The sequence below is a fragment of the Harpegnathos saltator genome, unplaced genomic scaffold (genome assembly GCF_003227715.2).
Source record: "Harpegnathos saltator strain DR-91 unplaced genomic scaffold, Hsal_v8.6 scaffold240, whole genome shotgun sequence".
Lineage (NCBI taxonomy): Eukaryota > Metazoa > Arthropoda > Insecta > Hymenoptera > Formicidae > Harpegnathos > Harpegnathos saltator.
Window position 1 is genome coordinate 855,896 of NW_020230029.1, and position 16,549 is coordinate 872,444.

At 41.2% G+C, this 16,549-nt stretch overlaps 2 protein-coding genes across 12 annotated transcripts; one reads left to right on the forward strand and one right to left on the reverse strand.

Moving 5' to 3' along the window:
• The first annotated feature begins 1,369 nt into the window (after nt 1-1,369).
• On the forward strand, nt 1,370-6,873 carry LOC105186134 (uncharacterized). 6 transcript variants are annotated; one of them, XM_011146153.3, is made up of 5 exons: nt 1,370-1,541; nt 2,070-2,187; nt 2,749-3,132; nt 3,229-3,410; nt 3,485-6,873. In XM_011146153.3, the coding sequence occupies exons 1-5, from the start codon at nt 1,487-1,489 to the stop codon at nt 6,253-6,255; spliced, it is 3,510 nt and encodes a 1,169-aa protein (XP_011144455.1). In that variant the 5' UTR covers nt 1,370-1,486; the 3' UTR covers nt 6,256-6,873. The 6 variants fall into 6 exon arrangements, with proteins under 6 accessions (XP_011144455.1, XP_025154598.1, XP_025154599.1 ...); XM_011146154.3 differs by lacking the exon at nt 1,370-1,541 and adding an exon at nt 1,745-1,826 and having other exon boundaries at nt 3,485-6,872; XM_025298813.1 differs by lacking the exon at nt 2,070-2,187 and having other exon boundaries at nt 1,490-1,541; nt 3,485-6,868.
• A 53-nt stretch (nt 6,874-6,926) lies between these two features.
• On the reverse strand, nt 6,927-12,399 carry LOC105186162 (sodium-independent sulfate anion transporter). 6 transcript variants are annotated; one of them, XM_025298816.1, is made up of 11 exons: nt 11,957-12,060; nt 11,354-11,475; nt 10,825-11,233; nt 10,583-10,737; nt 9,455-9,752; nt 8,788-9,100; nt 8,541-8,702; nt 8,292-8,432; nt 7,766-7,911; nt 7,506-7,697; nt 6,927-7,377 (listed from the first exon to the last, which is right to left on the reverse strand). In XM_025298816.1, the coding sequence occupies exons 3-11, from the start codon at nt 10,960-10,962 to the stop codon at nt 7,108-7,110; spliced, it is 1,815 nt and encodes a 604-aa protein (XP_025154601.1). In that variant the 5' UTR covers nt 10,963-11,233; nt 11,354-11,475; nt 11,957-12,060; the 3' UTR covers nt 6,927-7,107. The 6 variants fall into 6 exon arrangements, with proteins under 6 accessions (XP_025154601.1, XP_019698356.1, XP_019698359.1 ...); XM_019842797.2 differs by lacking the exons at nt 11,354-11,475; nt 11,957-12,060 and adding an exon at nt 12,067-12,399; XM_019842800.1 differs by lacking the exon at nt 11,354-11,475 and having other exon boundaries at nt 11,970-12,060.
• Between the last annotated feature and the right edge of the window lie 4,150 nt (nt 12,400-16,549).

Genomic DNA, 16,549 nt, shown 5'->3' on the forward strand with positions numbered 1-16,549 from the left:
GTGGGAATGGCTTTGTACTAATGGCTTTGGCTACTGTACTGTGACAGTACTGTAGTTAATGGAGTCGCATATAGGTGTTGCACGCATCGGCATGTCGTTATCGACAAGTTCAGATGGTTGACTTCTCGGCTGCTTGAGCTAAGATTAAAGAGAAACCTGAGAGCGACCACCGGGCCGGTTACGCCTAGAGAGCCTTATAGGAAGAGAGCGGCAAACTGATCACGTGACCAGGTTGATTCGATGGAGGCACAAAACCTTGTTGACCAATTAAAATATCGATATACATGTGCGCATTGCAAGGGCCTGAAAGGAATATAACTGCACCGTACAGGCATTTTTACTCCAGAAAATGTTAATATTTATCCAATATTTAATATTTATATGAACATTGAATGTGTCATTGAATGTGATATTGCAAGAGGAAGTATTAAATATTGGATAAATATTAATATTTTCTGAAGTAAAAATGTCTGTATGGTGCAGTTATATTCTTTTAGGGCCCTTGCAATGCGCATGCGTGGAATTTTAGTATACTTTTAAAAATATACATACTTTTAAGCCCGTATCAGACTATGGATTGGGATTGAGATTGGATTGAAATTTGATCAATTAGAAAAAAGAAAATAATCTCAAATATAATAAACTTAGCCCTGATTGGTTAAATTTCAATCCAATATTCAATTCCAATCCGTAATTTGGGTATTGATCACGTAACTTTTCCCCTAGAGTGAAAAGTGAAAAATTTCTCGTGAAGTCGTCCAGATAACACAAAATACTCCAAAATATCATGTATGTGTCTAAACACATTTAAAAAAAGATAGAACGTCATTTGGATGTTCTTAAAACATCTTTTTGTAATTTTATGTTGTTTAGCTATAATCATACTATAATCATACAGCCATAATCATACATCACTACGGATTGAAGATCAAGGATTGCGGATTGAAGATTGAAATTTGACCAATCGGAATAAAGTAAATCAAAACCGAAGTTCGTTGATTTGTCGAAATCTAATCTTCAATCCGTAATCCTTGATCTTCGATGTAGTATCAGTCTAGTGTATAATAAATATAGAAGTATCTTCGATCCGTAGTGTGACACGGGCTTTACGGTACGTGTTAAAAAGGTTTGTTTTTTATTGCTAAACTGGCTGCACTAACTTGCACTTATTCTCTTCTCCTCTCCCTTTCACTAACTCCTAGATGTATATCTATTTCTTTTTATATTTCCTGAGTGTATACTAGTTCAACGATAAAAAACAGACCTATTTTATCGATCTAATATTATGGTATAGAAGTCTGTGGATAAAACAGAATAAACGGGATTCGAAAGAAATCGTAGATCTTCGATAGCGCTATGCTCATGCTACAAGATAGCCAATCGGTGTGTTGGGTAAACAACGGAGAAATTTTTGAAATCTCCTTGTGGTCAGTATGCTTATGGCGTCTGTTGTCTATCAGATTAGTAACGAAGATCTTTTTGATTTATGGGCACCTATATATTACTCTGTGTATTGAATATTGCAACTGTTTATGAGCAAGGTGAGATGCGCTCTTATTTGTATTATTAAGTTGATCACGCGAGAATCTTCAATTTCATTACTGGAATTTTGACGTGCCGGTATACACACACAACACATACACACACACATACACGCACGTGTCGAACACGCCGATGTTCATTGTTTATGCTTGTACCGAGAGATAACGTTAGAGACCGGATACATTAGCGATCGTTTTTTGTAAAAGGTAGATTAATCATAAGGAGGTGGCAGAGATTCTCTTTTTTTCTTCCTGTCCAAATTGCAACATTAATCTGTAGGATCGGTAATTAGTTTTATAATTCTTATTGTGTTCTTTTTTTTGCAACCATGTCATACTGATAACATCAACAGTACCACTTCACAGAATTTCTTGGGGCGTTTTGAAAAGGATATAAGAAATGTTTCTGTAGATGAAGACATAGGAAAGTTTTCTAAGATTAAATAAAAAAATAACATAGCCAAATCGCATGAATATTAAATATAGAGATATTTAGTCTTATTATCTAGTATATGTGTTTTGTGATAGGTATAATGGATTTGGCAGCTAGTGATTTAGAAAAGACCTCTGCTATAAAGCGAGAGGCAATGGTTAGCAAACTACATAACATGCAATGGCTGAAAAATACATCCCATTCAACAAGCCCGTACGTTTAATCCTCTTGCTTAATATCTTTTCCTTAATCTTTATCACTTATTTTACAGTATATACATATATATTTTTTTTGTTCAGTATATGTGAAGTCCTATTTAGATACATGTAAAATTTATCATATTTGTATTTTATATGAAAAATTTTACATATATATGAACAGAGTATATATCTTATTGTATTATATATATATACAGAATACTTCAGAATTATCGTGTTCACAGCTATGAATATTAGGGATATGTGTATTTTATAGAATATAGAATTAAAAAATCCCTAGGTGGACTACACTTTAGAGATATAAGAACATAATAATCTTATTCCTTGTCCATGTTATATCTTGACTCTAAAACTGTCACAATGAGAATTTAATATAGGTTCTGGAATAAGCTGTATTAATGATCTATATTGTAATGTATATTATAATATTTACTTTATATATATATAAATTTTTGTTAGCTGTGATATGAATGGATGGGTCAAAGGTATATTTTATGATATTGTATCATATTATGTTTTAAAGTTATTTTTTTATATTGATATTACATGATTACAGTGTAAAAGCAAAAATTCTTTATAAGCAAAGGAGAAGTCACGATGAGGATGATAAAGTAGAAGATAAGACGATAGAAGATAGCAAGGTTAATTTATCTGAAGAGTCTTGTGATCACCATTTAACAATGGATACATGTGTGAAAGATTTATCTACTGACCCCATGGCTAAAAGTAATACAAATTTATGGAAGAAAGATACGGATACACCTGATATGCTACTAAATGCTCATGCATTGATTATGCAAAAAGTTGAAGAAGAAGAAATATCAAGCAAACCTATCCAGGAAAATCTTGTAACAACACAGCTGGAAGAGCAGTGCCATGCAGATAAGGAACTGAAAGATCAAAAAAATATGTTGCAAAGTATTCTTAAAGATGAGATGCAGTAAGTAAATAGAAAATTTTTAATTTCTTTGAAATTAATGTCCAAATTATGTAGTATATATTATTTCATCATAATACTTTATATATATGTAATTAGGAATGTCACATGTCCGAATTTTTCTGAGCTGCAAAATATTGATCATTATATAAAAGAGCCAGATCTAATAGAAAATGCAGACAAAAATAATAATGCCAAACCTATAGTGTTAGATGTGTCAAAAGAAAGTACACCAGAGCCATCAGAAAATACCAAAACATCAATGGAAATGAAGAATAAGGGTATGTTGATCTGTAACGTATATTTATCGAAAAAATGGATTTACTTATTCTCTTATTTTGTTTCTTTCTATTAGATGCTTGCATAAAGAAATCCACTACTGCATTAAAAACAAATGTCAAGAATGCAAGTAATGCAACTTTATCTAAATGTTGCAACGAAAAACCTTTCTCTGTTAATTCTAAGAGGTCGCTTTCCAATCTATCAAAATCGCCTTCTACTGACAAATACGGAAAGCCTGAACGAGTCAACAATAAACATGTATTTACAAAGAAACATTCCTGCATGAAGGATGAACAACACAATGTTCCAACTAAAGGAGTAGAAAATAAAACAAAGGATATTGTTCCAAAGTTGGTTTTATCAAAGACAAATATTGAGAAAGAGTCTGATAAATCAACCGATGTTAGCCAGAGCGATCAGAAAGTACAAGGTACTTCACCCTGTACTTCCTCCTCAAGTAAGGATAAAACGTTGCAAATCCAACAACGAGTAACTACAAAACCATTTACAACGAAATTCAAAGGGCAGGAGTTTTCAAGAAGTAATCCATCATCCGCGCATAACCGTACTATTGATAAAAACAGAGTTCCAGAGAAAGCAACATATACATCTAAAAATTGCAATTCATCTTCACGCGAATCCGAGAAGAAGAATGGCGACAAGAATTTTTCGAGCGATCAGAAACCCTATATTGCTAATAATATGGTTGTTGCACATTGCAAAAACTCGAATTTGTCAAAACCCATGAAAACTAAGAACATGTCAGGAAACGTCGGACATTCTGCAACTTACGGAAGAAACCCACTGTACGCTCGTAATAATACAACACCTGATAAGGAGCTCGTTGGTAACGCCGAGTACACAACTGTTACGAAAGTAAAAAGAGACTGCCCACCACCGACCGACACACTTCCCAACACAAACATAAGAACTGACGGACTTTGTGCAAGTAATTTGGAGGCTGATACGCAACAGCAACAGCAGTTTGAGGGAGACAGAGACATGCAACTAGCAAATACAAGCTTGGCAAATATACATGAAACAAGCACGTCGATTTGTAACAATGAAGATAACGCAAATTTCACAGAAGGTAAGAAACCTGCAAACAATGAGGATTGCGCGGAACAGATAGCTGTAACGTCAGAACAAAGTTGTAAGAATGAAAAAGCGGTCGACAACGTTAGAACCGTTGCAAGTCAACAACCAACGGATGTGAACAATAAAGCGAATTACGAAGAGGTCAAGCCATCAAAGGACTCGTTCGGCTTACACTTAAATAAGAGTTACACAGTATCGCAGACTTATCCGATAAGTCAGCATGTATTCAAGCCGGAAGACACGCAGCAGCAGACACAGGACGCGAATCGAATGAAGAACAATCAAATTATTTGGAACGATATGTCCGACCCAATGCAGCAGAAGAGCGCAATGATCGTAGGTTTGCAATCTGTTCAAAATATGCATTCGCAGCAAACTGTCATGCAAACGGAAAACCACATGAGACAGATGTCATTGCGGGAAATGGACAGTGAGCGATTTTACGAGCAACGCGTGCCGATGAACGACACGACGCGGCTGTCGCAGATTTCGAACGTCTTCGACGCGGCATCGTACGAGTACAATGTGCAAGCGGTCCCGAGCAACAGCGACTCTACGTCCACGCCTATGTTCGACGCGATGAGCGACAGTCGAGAGAATTCGAGCATGCCGCACAGATACGCGCCGAATGTGCAGCAGAGACCTTACACGCCACTGTCGGACTTCACCGGCCACTCTGTGCCAGTAGGTCATATCAGTAGATGGAATCTTTCGTTGCAGGATGGCTTCCACGTGGAGCAATTCGCGAACACCACGCAGCCCGCGACAATGCACGTTTACAACGCCGCGACCTTCGGACCGGACGACTTTAGCAGCGTGCAAGTGCCGACGACAAATTGCCTGCCGCCGCACAATTCGCTGCTCTATGCACCAACATGTATGCAAAGTTGGAATTCACAGTTGCACTACCCGACACCCGTCTTCCACAATCCCCCATGCACCAACTACACGATGCTGCCTAACCATGCTGCGGCCGGTCAGCCGAACAATTACAACGACGGCAGTGTCGCCCCGGTGTCAGTATGCATGCATGAGCAGCCGCAGCACAGGTATATTCATTATGTACCCGGCAATTCCGCGATGCAAATGCATGCGAATTCGAACTATATGAAGGGTATATATGGTTGCGATTTGAATAACTGCACGGTGGAAACGAGGACCGCCACTGCTGACGACGCTCCTATGAAATCCAATCGGTATTATAAAAAGTATCCGGACAATTACCGGACAGCCTACGACGTTCTTCAGTACGCGGCACCCGCTTCGCATTCAATTCCAAGACCGCAACAGCAACAACAACAACAACGACAACAACCACCACCGTCACATGCTTTCGTGCCTGCGGCTGTGAATCAGTATAACGTCTACGGTCCACCAGGTTCGAAATATTATAAGCAAAATATGAATTTCACGCAGCCTCCGCCGAAGAGCCCGAAAGATCAGAAGACGCAGGACTTTGTCTGCGAGGACAACAGTCTCGAAGATATTCCACCGATTATATCGCCGAAGGAATTCATGACGAATAATGTGAATTTACCGAACAAAAACGATCAGTTCCCGCCGCGCATGTTTAAGCCGGATTTGAAAATAAGAGCGAACACGGGATACCGCCAACCGTCGTTCCAGAGATACAACTCCGGCTTCCGCAGAAATGTAGCATATAACCAAAATTACCCGAGAGAGTATGCGTCTCCGAACGGTGTTGGTCGTGGTATCACCAAGACCAATCAAAACACGAAAATATAAACTATTACAAAACGTAAGAGACGCACATGTGATTTAATTAGCTTTTCTGCGAGCTGTGATATGAAGTTTATTTACATTAATGCAAAAAAATTTATTTTTCTTTTAATATATATATATATTTTATCTTTTGCAAAAGCGCGATGTTACATATCTAAGACAGTCGAAATTGACGCTTTCAGAATTAAACGCTGAGACTACTGCAACATTATTTGCTATTTATCACGATCTATTTACTCGTTACAATTCGTTGTTTCTCGCACTCTCTCTCTTCTTTCCACGAAACGTGGCTTATAAGAACGTTAATTATAAGTTTTGATAAAAAGTTAATTTTAATATTACAAAAGAAACACTAATCAAATGCCAAAAATGAAGGAAGTATTATGTTTATTTGTGTTAACTAGCAATATGAGCAGACTCAATGAGTGAATGAGTATTTCAAAGCTCACTGTGTGTCTTTGTAACTTGAGAAACTATGTGCTCACAGCTATTTAAGTTCTCAATTTAAGTTGATAAATTTTTATAGTAACATAGATATTTAAGTTGTAGATGTGCGAGAATTATTATATTAAGATGTCATTGCGAGAGTTATTCAGCAGATATTTAGCATGTAAGATTTTCTCACTTGAGAGAGATTTCTTGTAATTTTAAGATAAAATATTTCACACACAACATAAAATATTACACACAGAACATTGTATTCTATATAAACTCTATTTTTCTACCTTATTTTTGCTTAAGCTGTATCGTTAACGGATATGATATAGTTTATTTTTGTCAATTGAAGATTTTTATGAAAATAAATACAAATTTTGATTATATCCAACACTATATCGTATAGATTTTCAAGATATATCATAATTTTGTAGTTATAAGTTCATTCGTCCCGTCAGAGACAATTTTACAATTCGAGGTGTCTATCTCGATAAAATTCTTCGAGTCTCGACTAAATCGCTCTACAGTTTTTAAATCGTTCAGAATGGTAAGCAGATCAACGTCGTTTTTCGCCATTAAAATGGGCTTGCTTAACATCGATTGTACGCCTTTTAACACGTCACCATTTGGACGCAGCATTATTAATTGACGATTCTTATCGTCAAAATCTTTCACGACCGTACTGATACCCTGCAAGTAATAATTATAAATTAGAGGCTCGTTTATTCGTCTATTACTCTTGATGTATTTTATTTGCATTTATATGTTATTTCAATCATTTTCTGCATCGATAAAAATGTGATTAATTGATTTGATACCTGCGCGGCCGTAAAGTCGATCTTGTCAATGTGCTCGCAGTCTAATACGACGTTCATCAAGATTTTAGGATTTTTCAAAGAGCTCTGATACTTTTTCGACAACACCTCTGTCAAATATGTTCTCAGATAATCCACCGCCGGGAACAGAAGCCCGGCGCTAGGACGCACCAACACGTAACTCGCTGCCGCAGTCTGTGGAGAAAAATTTCTTACTTTTGCTGTAACTCTTCAACGTACAAAACTTTGAGCTCACTCCTTACGTTTCTGTATTCGATATATATCGCTGGTCGTGCATTGAGGTATATCAGTATAGCAAGATCAATTGTCACACCTATCACGATTCCCAGCTCAACACCGGCGAACAAGCATGCGAGGAATGTCACGAACGCCGGTATTAAATCACGTTCTATACAAAGGCGAGATGACAAAATTACAGGAAAGACGAAACAGCTTGTTATTGGAGACATTCAATTTTTTTGACACAGATAGTAAAACATGCAGGCATCAATGAATGAACAATCAATCTGTTAATTGAGTCGAGAGATGCAGATATTTAAGCGTAAATCATTTTTCATTATGCAATTAAGAATACCGGTGTGCGTCTTTTGACTGATATTAGTATTGACTCAATTAAAAGAAAAAAAACATGATAACGGTATTTTATCTAAGTGCATTGTATAAACTAACATAATTATTAATTAATAATCTCCCCATGAGTGCCTCTGTTTCACATAATTTGCCCACGACCACAATAACTCGTCGATCAATTACTTTATAATTACTCACTATTGCACTTCCAAAGCGGAACTACCATACCGACCTCCACCATGAATATCACCGCGCTGATTATAACGGAGCTGAGCGTCGCCTTCGGGATGTAATAAAAATACGGAGTCAATAAACTCAGCGCGAGTACGACTAGAACGCCTGAAATTGCATAGTCGCCGTTCTAGTTAATACAGCTCATAGTCTATTACAGGGTGACGTCGCGTCTCGTAAACTCGTTGCGGCTGAAATTTCCACGGAGAAGTTCACCTGTGTACACGCCGCCAAAGGGAGTCCGCACGCCGGAAGCGTTGTTCACCGCGCTCCTGGAGAAGGAGCCAGTGACGGGCATCGAATGAAAGAACGAGCCCACTACATTGCAGAGACCGAGGGTCAGCATCTCCTGCGTGGCGTCTAAGGGCATGCCTCGTGCTGCGAAACATCAGGGTCATTCAGAGACAGAGGTTCTTACGGATAATGAACAGGAGGATAGAGTATACATCGAAAAGTATCGTACAGAAGGCTTTCGCGATAGCGACGTTCCCGATGATCGAAATCAGCGGCACCACCAAGATGCCAGTCTTCAAGTTCTTGGCCATGTCGATGAAACTCTCAGTTTCGTTGCCGACCTTTCGCCAAAACGGAGGTGGCTCGACACTCGGCAGACCGGCGTTGATGTGACCCGTGAGAACGAACGGTGCACCGCCACGCGTCTCGAAGATGTAGGATGCAACCGCGCAGAGAATGACCACGAGCGCGTTTCTGGCCGTACCGATTGTCCAAAGGAACCTCTTCAGCTTGATATCGCTGACTTTTTTATCCTTCAAATGCTGAAAAAAACAGGGATCGCACTTATTACTTCGAATAAAAACGAAGTGTTATTTTTTGTGAAGATTTAGCATTTTTTCCTTAGCGAAAATGTTGAAGCATCGATAGAATTTCTGAGATACAAGCGAAAAAATGGGAAATAAAAAGGAAATTATTTTCTTCGAGCAATTTCCGGTGGATTTGACTTCAACAGAATTGGAATCTTACCTCGAGAGATGTATCATACGGAAAGAAAAAAAAGTAACGACCTATAAATTAGATAATGATCTACGACATTTCCGTTGAAGAAGAAGTGTCGCTAATTTTTACGAAGGATAGCACTGTGTGAATCATGTGTGTATCGAACATATATGCACCTTAAGAAGCAACAGAATCGGAATACAACAACAAGACAAGATCAAGTCCGGTATCTTGGTGTCGGTGATGCTGTTGGCCAGCTCGTGCCATATGTCGACGAAGCTTTCACCGTGAATGCTGAGGCCTAGCAGGCCCTTGATCTGGCTGCAGGCGATGATGAGACTCGCAGCCGACGTGAACCCGGACACCACCGGTATCGACACGAACTCCACCAGGAATCCCAAGCGCAGGATGCCGAGTAGGATCGTCACGCATCCCGACAAGAAGCACAACAAGGCCGCGTACTCGGGAATTCCTCTGGAAATCATTTTTGAAACACATCGCTCCTATTAAATGCCGTTTCAATTATAGCCGCTCAGCTAAAATGTCACCTATTATCTCTCGCGCGTTATGTCACGCATTCCTCGTGTCAAGCTGCTTTTTCCACGTTTCGTCGCGATCGTTCGCGAAAAAAATATGACTTAACACGTTATTTTGTCGTGTCGATTGCGCGGCATTGAACGGTCTCGCAATTGGCGCATTTTCCTGTAGCGATTCTGGATGGTGTCTCCAGCGAGGAAAGGATATCGTTACGTCAATTATACTCGTAATGGTGTCTTCAATGTGAGCCGGACTTACGTATTGTGGTAGCTGATTAAACACAACTTCCACGCAATGATACACTACCGTCCATACATTCATCTACGGTCTGTATGCCGAAAGAAATATCAAACATGCAATCAGAGAGCGCTTTTGAAAATTCAACGACGATGAAAGAGTCGTTGCTCCACTCAAGGATAAGAGACGGTAATCGTCATGAATATAGTCGGCTATAATTGTAAAAAACGAGTCCGAACAATGCTTGGACCATCGTTTTGTCACTCTCACGAGAAGATTTGATGTTTGTACGTTCAAATCAGCAACGATATTCATCTGCGTTCGGCAGTCCGTGTATCAAAGAAAAATCTCAAGTATCAAAACGATCGATCTTTCATTTTTTAATTGACAGCGATGAAAGAACCCCGCCTGAGAAAAGAGGCAATGATCGTCATGAGTGTAACCCATCGCAATCGTCGTGGGAAATCACTCAGCATAGGCAGCTTAGACTATCGTTTTATCGTTCCCACGAGGAGATTAAACGTTCGTACCTTGCGTACGTCCAGGTAAGCAAAGATATGAGCGCGGTCGGGCCGATGTTGACCTCCCGACACGTCCCGAAAATGATGTAGACGAAACTTCCAGCGAACGAGCTGTACAGTCCATACTGCGGCTCTAAGCCAGCCAGTCCGGCGTAAGCAATCGCCTAGAAAAAATAAAAAAAAATATATATCACGTCATTGGTACCACCGCGAACGATTATATGCATTCATGTCTGTAGATTTGAAAGTACTTGAGGTATCAAGGTCAGTCCCACGGTGAGGCCCGCAACGAGGTCACCCAGCGCGTCTTCCGCCTTGTAGCGCGGCAACCATTTCAGCGCGGGGACTCTGTTTCTGACAGTCTTCTTGATAAAATTAACTTCACCCATTGTTGTCAATCCGACCGATTCTTCCAAGATCCTTCCAATCGTTACGAGAAGCAACGTCGATCAATGAGAGCGGTCAGACTTGGCGTTCTCCGGGTTCTCTCATCGGTCGGGCGATTTCCGTATTCCGTTTCTCGCGCGCCTCGGACTGCTCGGAAAGATCAATCGGCCGATTGATTCGCAGCGATTCGAGATCTTAAATCGGGCTCTTGCATCGCGACATCGTCGAAGCACTGTCGCGTGTCCTCCTTTCTCAGAAGCAGCACTTGGCGATCTGTAATTTGGACACCGAGAGAGGCGTTAAGCTGGCTTCGCACTGTCTGTCATCGGCATCTCGTCATCTCAATCATCCCGATAAAAAACAAAAAGAATTTGACGGAGGCTTGACAGATACTTATCCCTCGCCGAATGCTAGGATACACGAATCCAGCCTTGTGCAAACGTCGTCGTGCAAACGTGAACGAGCATCCGACGAGCAAATATTAGCTCAGACGATCGCGCATCAACGAGATTACTCTGCGACGATTAAGAATCACGTAATTATGCAATGTTCGCCTCCGACTAATCGATCCGCCTCGATCACCACTCACATGTCGTCGCGATCGCGCGTTTTCAACAACAAAATCCCGCCCCCCCCCCGACTCCCATTTCGCCGTACCGATACACTTACTAGAAAAAAATTTCAATATCCGACAGAAGTACATAACGAATAGGAATCACCATAATTACAAGACGGCACGCGATGCACTCTTCGCAAGGCATCCCGAACATCTCTTCCTCGCTCTTTCTCTCTTTCTATTTGATTTCGACCGATATGTCCCGATTATTAAAAAAAAATAAAACAAGTTAACACCACCCGGTTTCCGGTGTTTAAAGGGAGCGAGGCGAGTCGAGGCGATCGAGCGGTCGGGACGCGAGGCGACGGGATCGAGGAAACTCCGAGTCGGAAAATTCAGTCGCGATTCATTCACGATGATGTACATCATGACTCTTCTACCTGGTCGACGCACCGATCACTTATACAACTGTGTTACACATGCACGCCTCGTTGCTTCATAGCGATCCACGCGTTCGCACAGCGTGTTCACGTGTTAACGTATACGTTACTCGTTGCTCATGTGACATCGCCGCCGTCGTCGTCGTTGTCGTCGTCGTCGCGATCGGCGAGCACGGGAATCACCAGCGAATTGTTTGGCAACAAGTCGGCTGCCTCCTCGTTGCATACCGAGAGGTAACGAGGCCGCTGCGAGAGGAGGCTCACTCTTTTTGGGCTCGCCTGCCCGTCCTCGGCTCAGCTGGCTTGACAGATCTTGGATCTCCGGCGGATCTTTCCGCTGCTTTTGAACTCGCGAAAATGAAAAGCGGCCGTCGTTTCTCCCGGTGCGATCAGATACACGCGTAATACGAATGTCTTGTACGTCACGAACGCATTATTCGTGTTATTCATGCGAAATGACGAGAGGCGCTTGGCGCGCGCGGTTGTTGCCTCCGCTTACAAGACCGACGACTTTCGTGGTTTTTATTAAAAAAGAAAAAAAGTGTCAGGACATCTCCTTGACGATCGAGCATTCCGATGCTGTTTTTTCCTTTTTTTTTTATCCCGATATTTATCGAGCGATACGCGCGAATCAATTAAAGTGATTGCGCGCATCCGCGTTGATCCTACAATAATGTTCGTCAGCGCTTCGTAGATTACATACGGTAGGTACGTTGTTTGACTTTGTTTCTGTTCCTAGATGACTTGCGGCGTCGGGACGCGAACAAAGATATAATTGCACTGCGAAATTGTGGCGGCGATTATGCGGTAATGAGTGACGACGGGGGAGTGCGCGGCAAGTATCCGTAATGCTAGTTTTTATCCTGCCTGAGGAGCCTTGAAATAACTGGCGACGTGTATGTGAACGAGCTGTGAGATTAAATAATGGATCGTTTCCGCGAAGCGATTTTTTATCGCCCAAATATCGGCGAGTGCTTACTGGGAAGCGTTGAGACGTACGGGACGATGAAAAGAAGTCGTATATTTTTATCGGAGAATGAGCAAAGCGCTCCGTATCATTTTCTTCCTTTTTCTTTCTGCATTCGGCATGTACCGGCGATTTTAGTTCAAACTCGCCATTTACATTCGCGGCGTGTTAGGGACGTGTTAGGCATGTAACGCACGTAACGCGCGAGGACGGTATGTGTACTTGGACCGATGCGGCATATCAAAATTTTATTGCTCGGATAGATGCTTAATGCGGAGACCGAGGTGACCTATTCGCTCACTTTCCGCGCTAAATATCTAGCAGCGAGTGTCTGGCAAAATTTGATCCTTCCTGCGACTATTGATACAGTTTAGTCGCTGGTAGCCCGTCGACATATTATCGCCGCCGATTATCGTCGATTCGCTGTTCCTGCTGTTGTTGGATTTTTATCGCAACAGCATAGAATATATCAAGCAAAAATCATCTATCACAGATATTAGCGATTTTAATTGAAACGGTAAATTAATGGAAGTTTGATGTCACACATTACCGTGATACGAATGTCAAAGCTGAAGTAATCAACGTTAATTACGTTATATCACGCGTGGATTTGGCAAACTTACGCGAGAGAACGCAGAAGCGTGCACGCACGTGAAAACACATGTCCGGAGAACAGCAGCCGATGCTCGTCGCTGTTAAAGATGCACGCTGCACGATCCGCGCTATGATTTACCGTATCGGTTTAACGGCGAGTTCAAGCGGAAGTGACCATGGGAACGTCCTCGTCTGTTTCCACCAATTACAGCACCACGGTCGATTTGTTAGCTCCGACGCCTGACAAGTTCACATGTTATAGTTCATTGCGCACGAATAAGAGGCATTTCACTGATCCGTCGAGCGAACAACGAACCAATTCGCCGATACTTCACAACAGCGTGACGTTATGTCGAACCAAACAATGTTCGTGTACCTGGTAACGCAAATTCTCTCATTAAGATATCCTGAGCGATACCACTGGCGATAGAGAATAATTAACTGCCCCGTCACAATACATTCTCTTCGCGGGGAATAACTGAACAGCACCTCTTACTTCTGGTAGGTAAACGAGGAGACGGGGATCTTAGTGAGAAGGTGAAGAGGTGGCGATAGCTTCCCGTCGAATGAGCGAGTAACGTAGATCGCCAACTGCCCGATCGAGCACTCCAAATCGCGCCAAATTCTCGCGACGTTAATTATTTATTTTAATCGCTCGCGTCTCCGGGCTCTAATTTCATGAAAACCGTCTTTCTCCCGCCAGTCTGTTAATTCCGAGGAACGTTCGATACGATGGGAAGCGATTAATGGAAAAATGCAGAGCGCACAGTCCGTCCGTCAAACTAATAGCCATCGTATCCGCCGATTGTTGAACGGCGGAAGTAACGTTTGATTTCATGTAATTGATCGCTGCGCCCTTCCAGCTGAGAAATTACGTAAAGTCGTACGGATCGACGCTTGCGACGGAGCGAAAAAACGATGAAGAAAAAAAATCACAAAAGCTAAGGACACTCTTAGGATGAATTATTTTTGCGCTAAATCACGCTCATTATCGCTTTCCTCTCTCTCTCTCTCTCTCTCTCTCTCTCTCTCTCTCTCTCTCTCTCTCTCTCTCTCTCTCTCTCTCTCGATGCTAATCAGATCGTTTTCCGCTTTAGTGCTCGCAAGTGACGAACAGGCTGGTATCTTGTACGATTTCTCAATCAATCAAGTGTACTTTGAATCAATTGGCGGCCATACCGCATAACATAATTATATAATATAATAATAATATTATATAATTATATAATATAATAATAAATTATTATATAATTATATAATATAATTATATAATAATAATATAATTCTATAATATAATGATATAATTAACGTCTTCGATATAAGCAGCGGCAACGCAAGAGGCTCGAGTTCCTTATTTCGTCGCTTTTCTTCACTTATCCTTGATTTCTATTCTTCTTCTTCTTTGTCGATAAACCTATACCTGTATTTTGCAATCTGTATCTGCGCATGCATTCACGCACTCAGGCAATTCATAAATAGCGACGGAACGATCCTGAGGTTGTATGTTCTGCGCTCTTAAATAACGCATATCGCTACCATAAGTCATAAGCGTAATCGTTTAAAGGCGCTTAAACGCGTCGATTATTGCATCGGATTGCCTTCGGATATGCATTATTCACGAGCGTACCGATAGCATCTCGTGCGAGTTTACGACATCTCTCGCGCCTCCTCCTGCACGAACGTCTCTCTGATACTCGACGACATTGGTTACGATAACGACGACAATGACGACGATGATGATTGCGTTCACTTCGCTTGATGATACGGCGTTCCCCGGTTGGACTATCGGGACTACTATAACTGCAACGCAACCGTTGCTTTATAGCTAATTACTCGTTACTTTGGCTAACAGCAACATGATTGTCTCGTTATACGCGTACGACGAATTAATAACCGATCTCTTGGTCGCCTCGCACGCGCACAAGGCCACGAGGAGGAGAAGGAGGAGGAAGAAAAAGAAACAGAAGAAGAAGGGAACTGCATCCACGCACCGGTCGCGCGTCATTGCGCCGGAATTTTGGCAGTAAATATTCGTAACGGAACACCAGCTCCTTATAAGTGGCCACTTGCGTCGCTTATGAAAAAAAGGACAACACAGAAAGAAAGACAGAGAGAGAGAGAGAGAGAGAAAAAGAAAGAAGAAAATTTTATCGGGAAGGATATCGCCCATCAACCCGGATCTGCGCCTTCTTCGACTCCCTGCTTCTCCTCGCGATGCGAGAGAGACCTGCTTTGAATTTACCCGCGAAGTTCTTCACCCTCTTGAGTATCGGTCGCTCATCCATCATTCTGCAGCTTCATGATTCACGATAATCATCTCTTCCACTCAAGCCGGCAAACTTCCTCCCAGCTTGTCGGGAAGTCTCAATTCGAGATATGCGTTTCATCTTCTATTTTTCAGAACGTTTTGTAACACGTGTGAGTACAAGTCGAGGGAGATAAGGTATTTTGATGATTCTCCTCACGACGTTGATTTAGCAAGTCATACAGTTGTTGTCAAAGTCTCGGCGCGTTTTTTGCTTGTCGCGACGTAAAGTGAAAACGTGCGGCCACCGTAACTAATCGATGGTTATTAAATTTGCATAAGAAAAGGATCGAGGCGATGTATATCTGCGTTACACTGTCGCTGTATGTTATTAGCTCGGATATCAATAATAAAGTAATAGTATAGTAACAATAGAAGCAGCAGTAGAGAATAGCAATATTGGAGAAAAGAATATATCTAGAGAGTGATCCCGTAATTGGTCTCTCTTCGACATGTATCAATAGCGGCCTTAAATTCGACGGCTGAAACATATTCGATTTTTACATAATTACACATGCAAACTGAAATCACCGATTTAACCGATCAATCGATTCAAACGAAGCACGCGTTTAAAATAGTTTGAATATAGCTTAAGTATAATATAGTCTGTTATCTTATAATAAAGTTATGTTATATAGCCACAGTTATATATTTTACAGTTATATATTTTAGTTTCAGTAATGTAGTTTATGGTTTATCACATAAATACGCGTCATTTGAGACGTCA

What these genes read in the sequence shown, in the direction of transcription:
- LOC105186162 (XM_019842797.2), bottom strand. Translation starts at nt 10,962, where the DNA reads ATGGGTGAAGTTAATTTTATCAAGAAGACTGTCAGAAACAGAGTCCCC. An exon ending in CGATTCTGTTGCTTCTTAAG is followed by an intron (nt 9,101 to 9,454) that starts GTGCATATATGT and finishes TGTTTTTTTCAG; the next exon opens with CATTTGAAGGATAAAAAAGT. An exon ending in TCCGCTTTGGAAGTGCAATA is followed by an intron (nt 7,912 to 8,291) that starts GTGAGTAATTAT and finishes GCCTTTGTATAG; the next exon opens with AACGTGATTTAATACCGGCG.
- LOC105186134 (XM_011146153.3), top strand. Translation starts at nt 1,487, where the DNA reads ATGGGCACCTATATATTACTCTGTGTATTGAATATTGCAACTGTTTAT. An exon ending in ACATCCCATTCAACAAGCCC is followed by an intron (nt 2,188 to 2,748) that starts GTACGTTTAATC and finishes ACATGATTACAG; the next exon opens with TGTAAAAGCAAAAATTCTTT. An exon ending in ATTCTTAAAGATGAGATGCA is followed by an intron (nt 3,133 to 3,228) that starts GTAAGTAAATAG and finishes ATATGTAATTAG; the next exon opens with GAATGTCACATGTCCGAATT.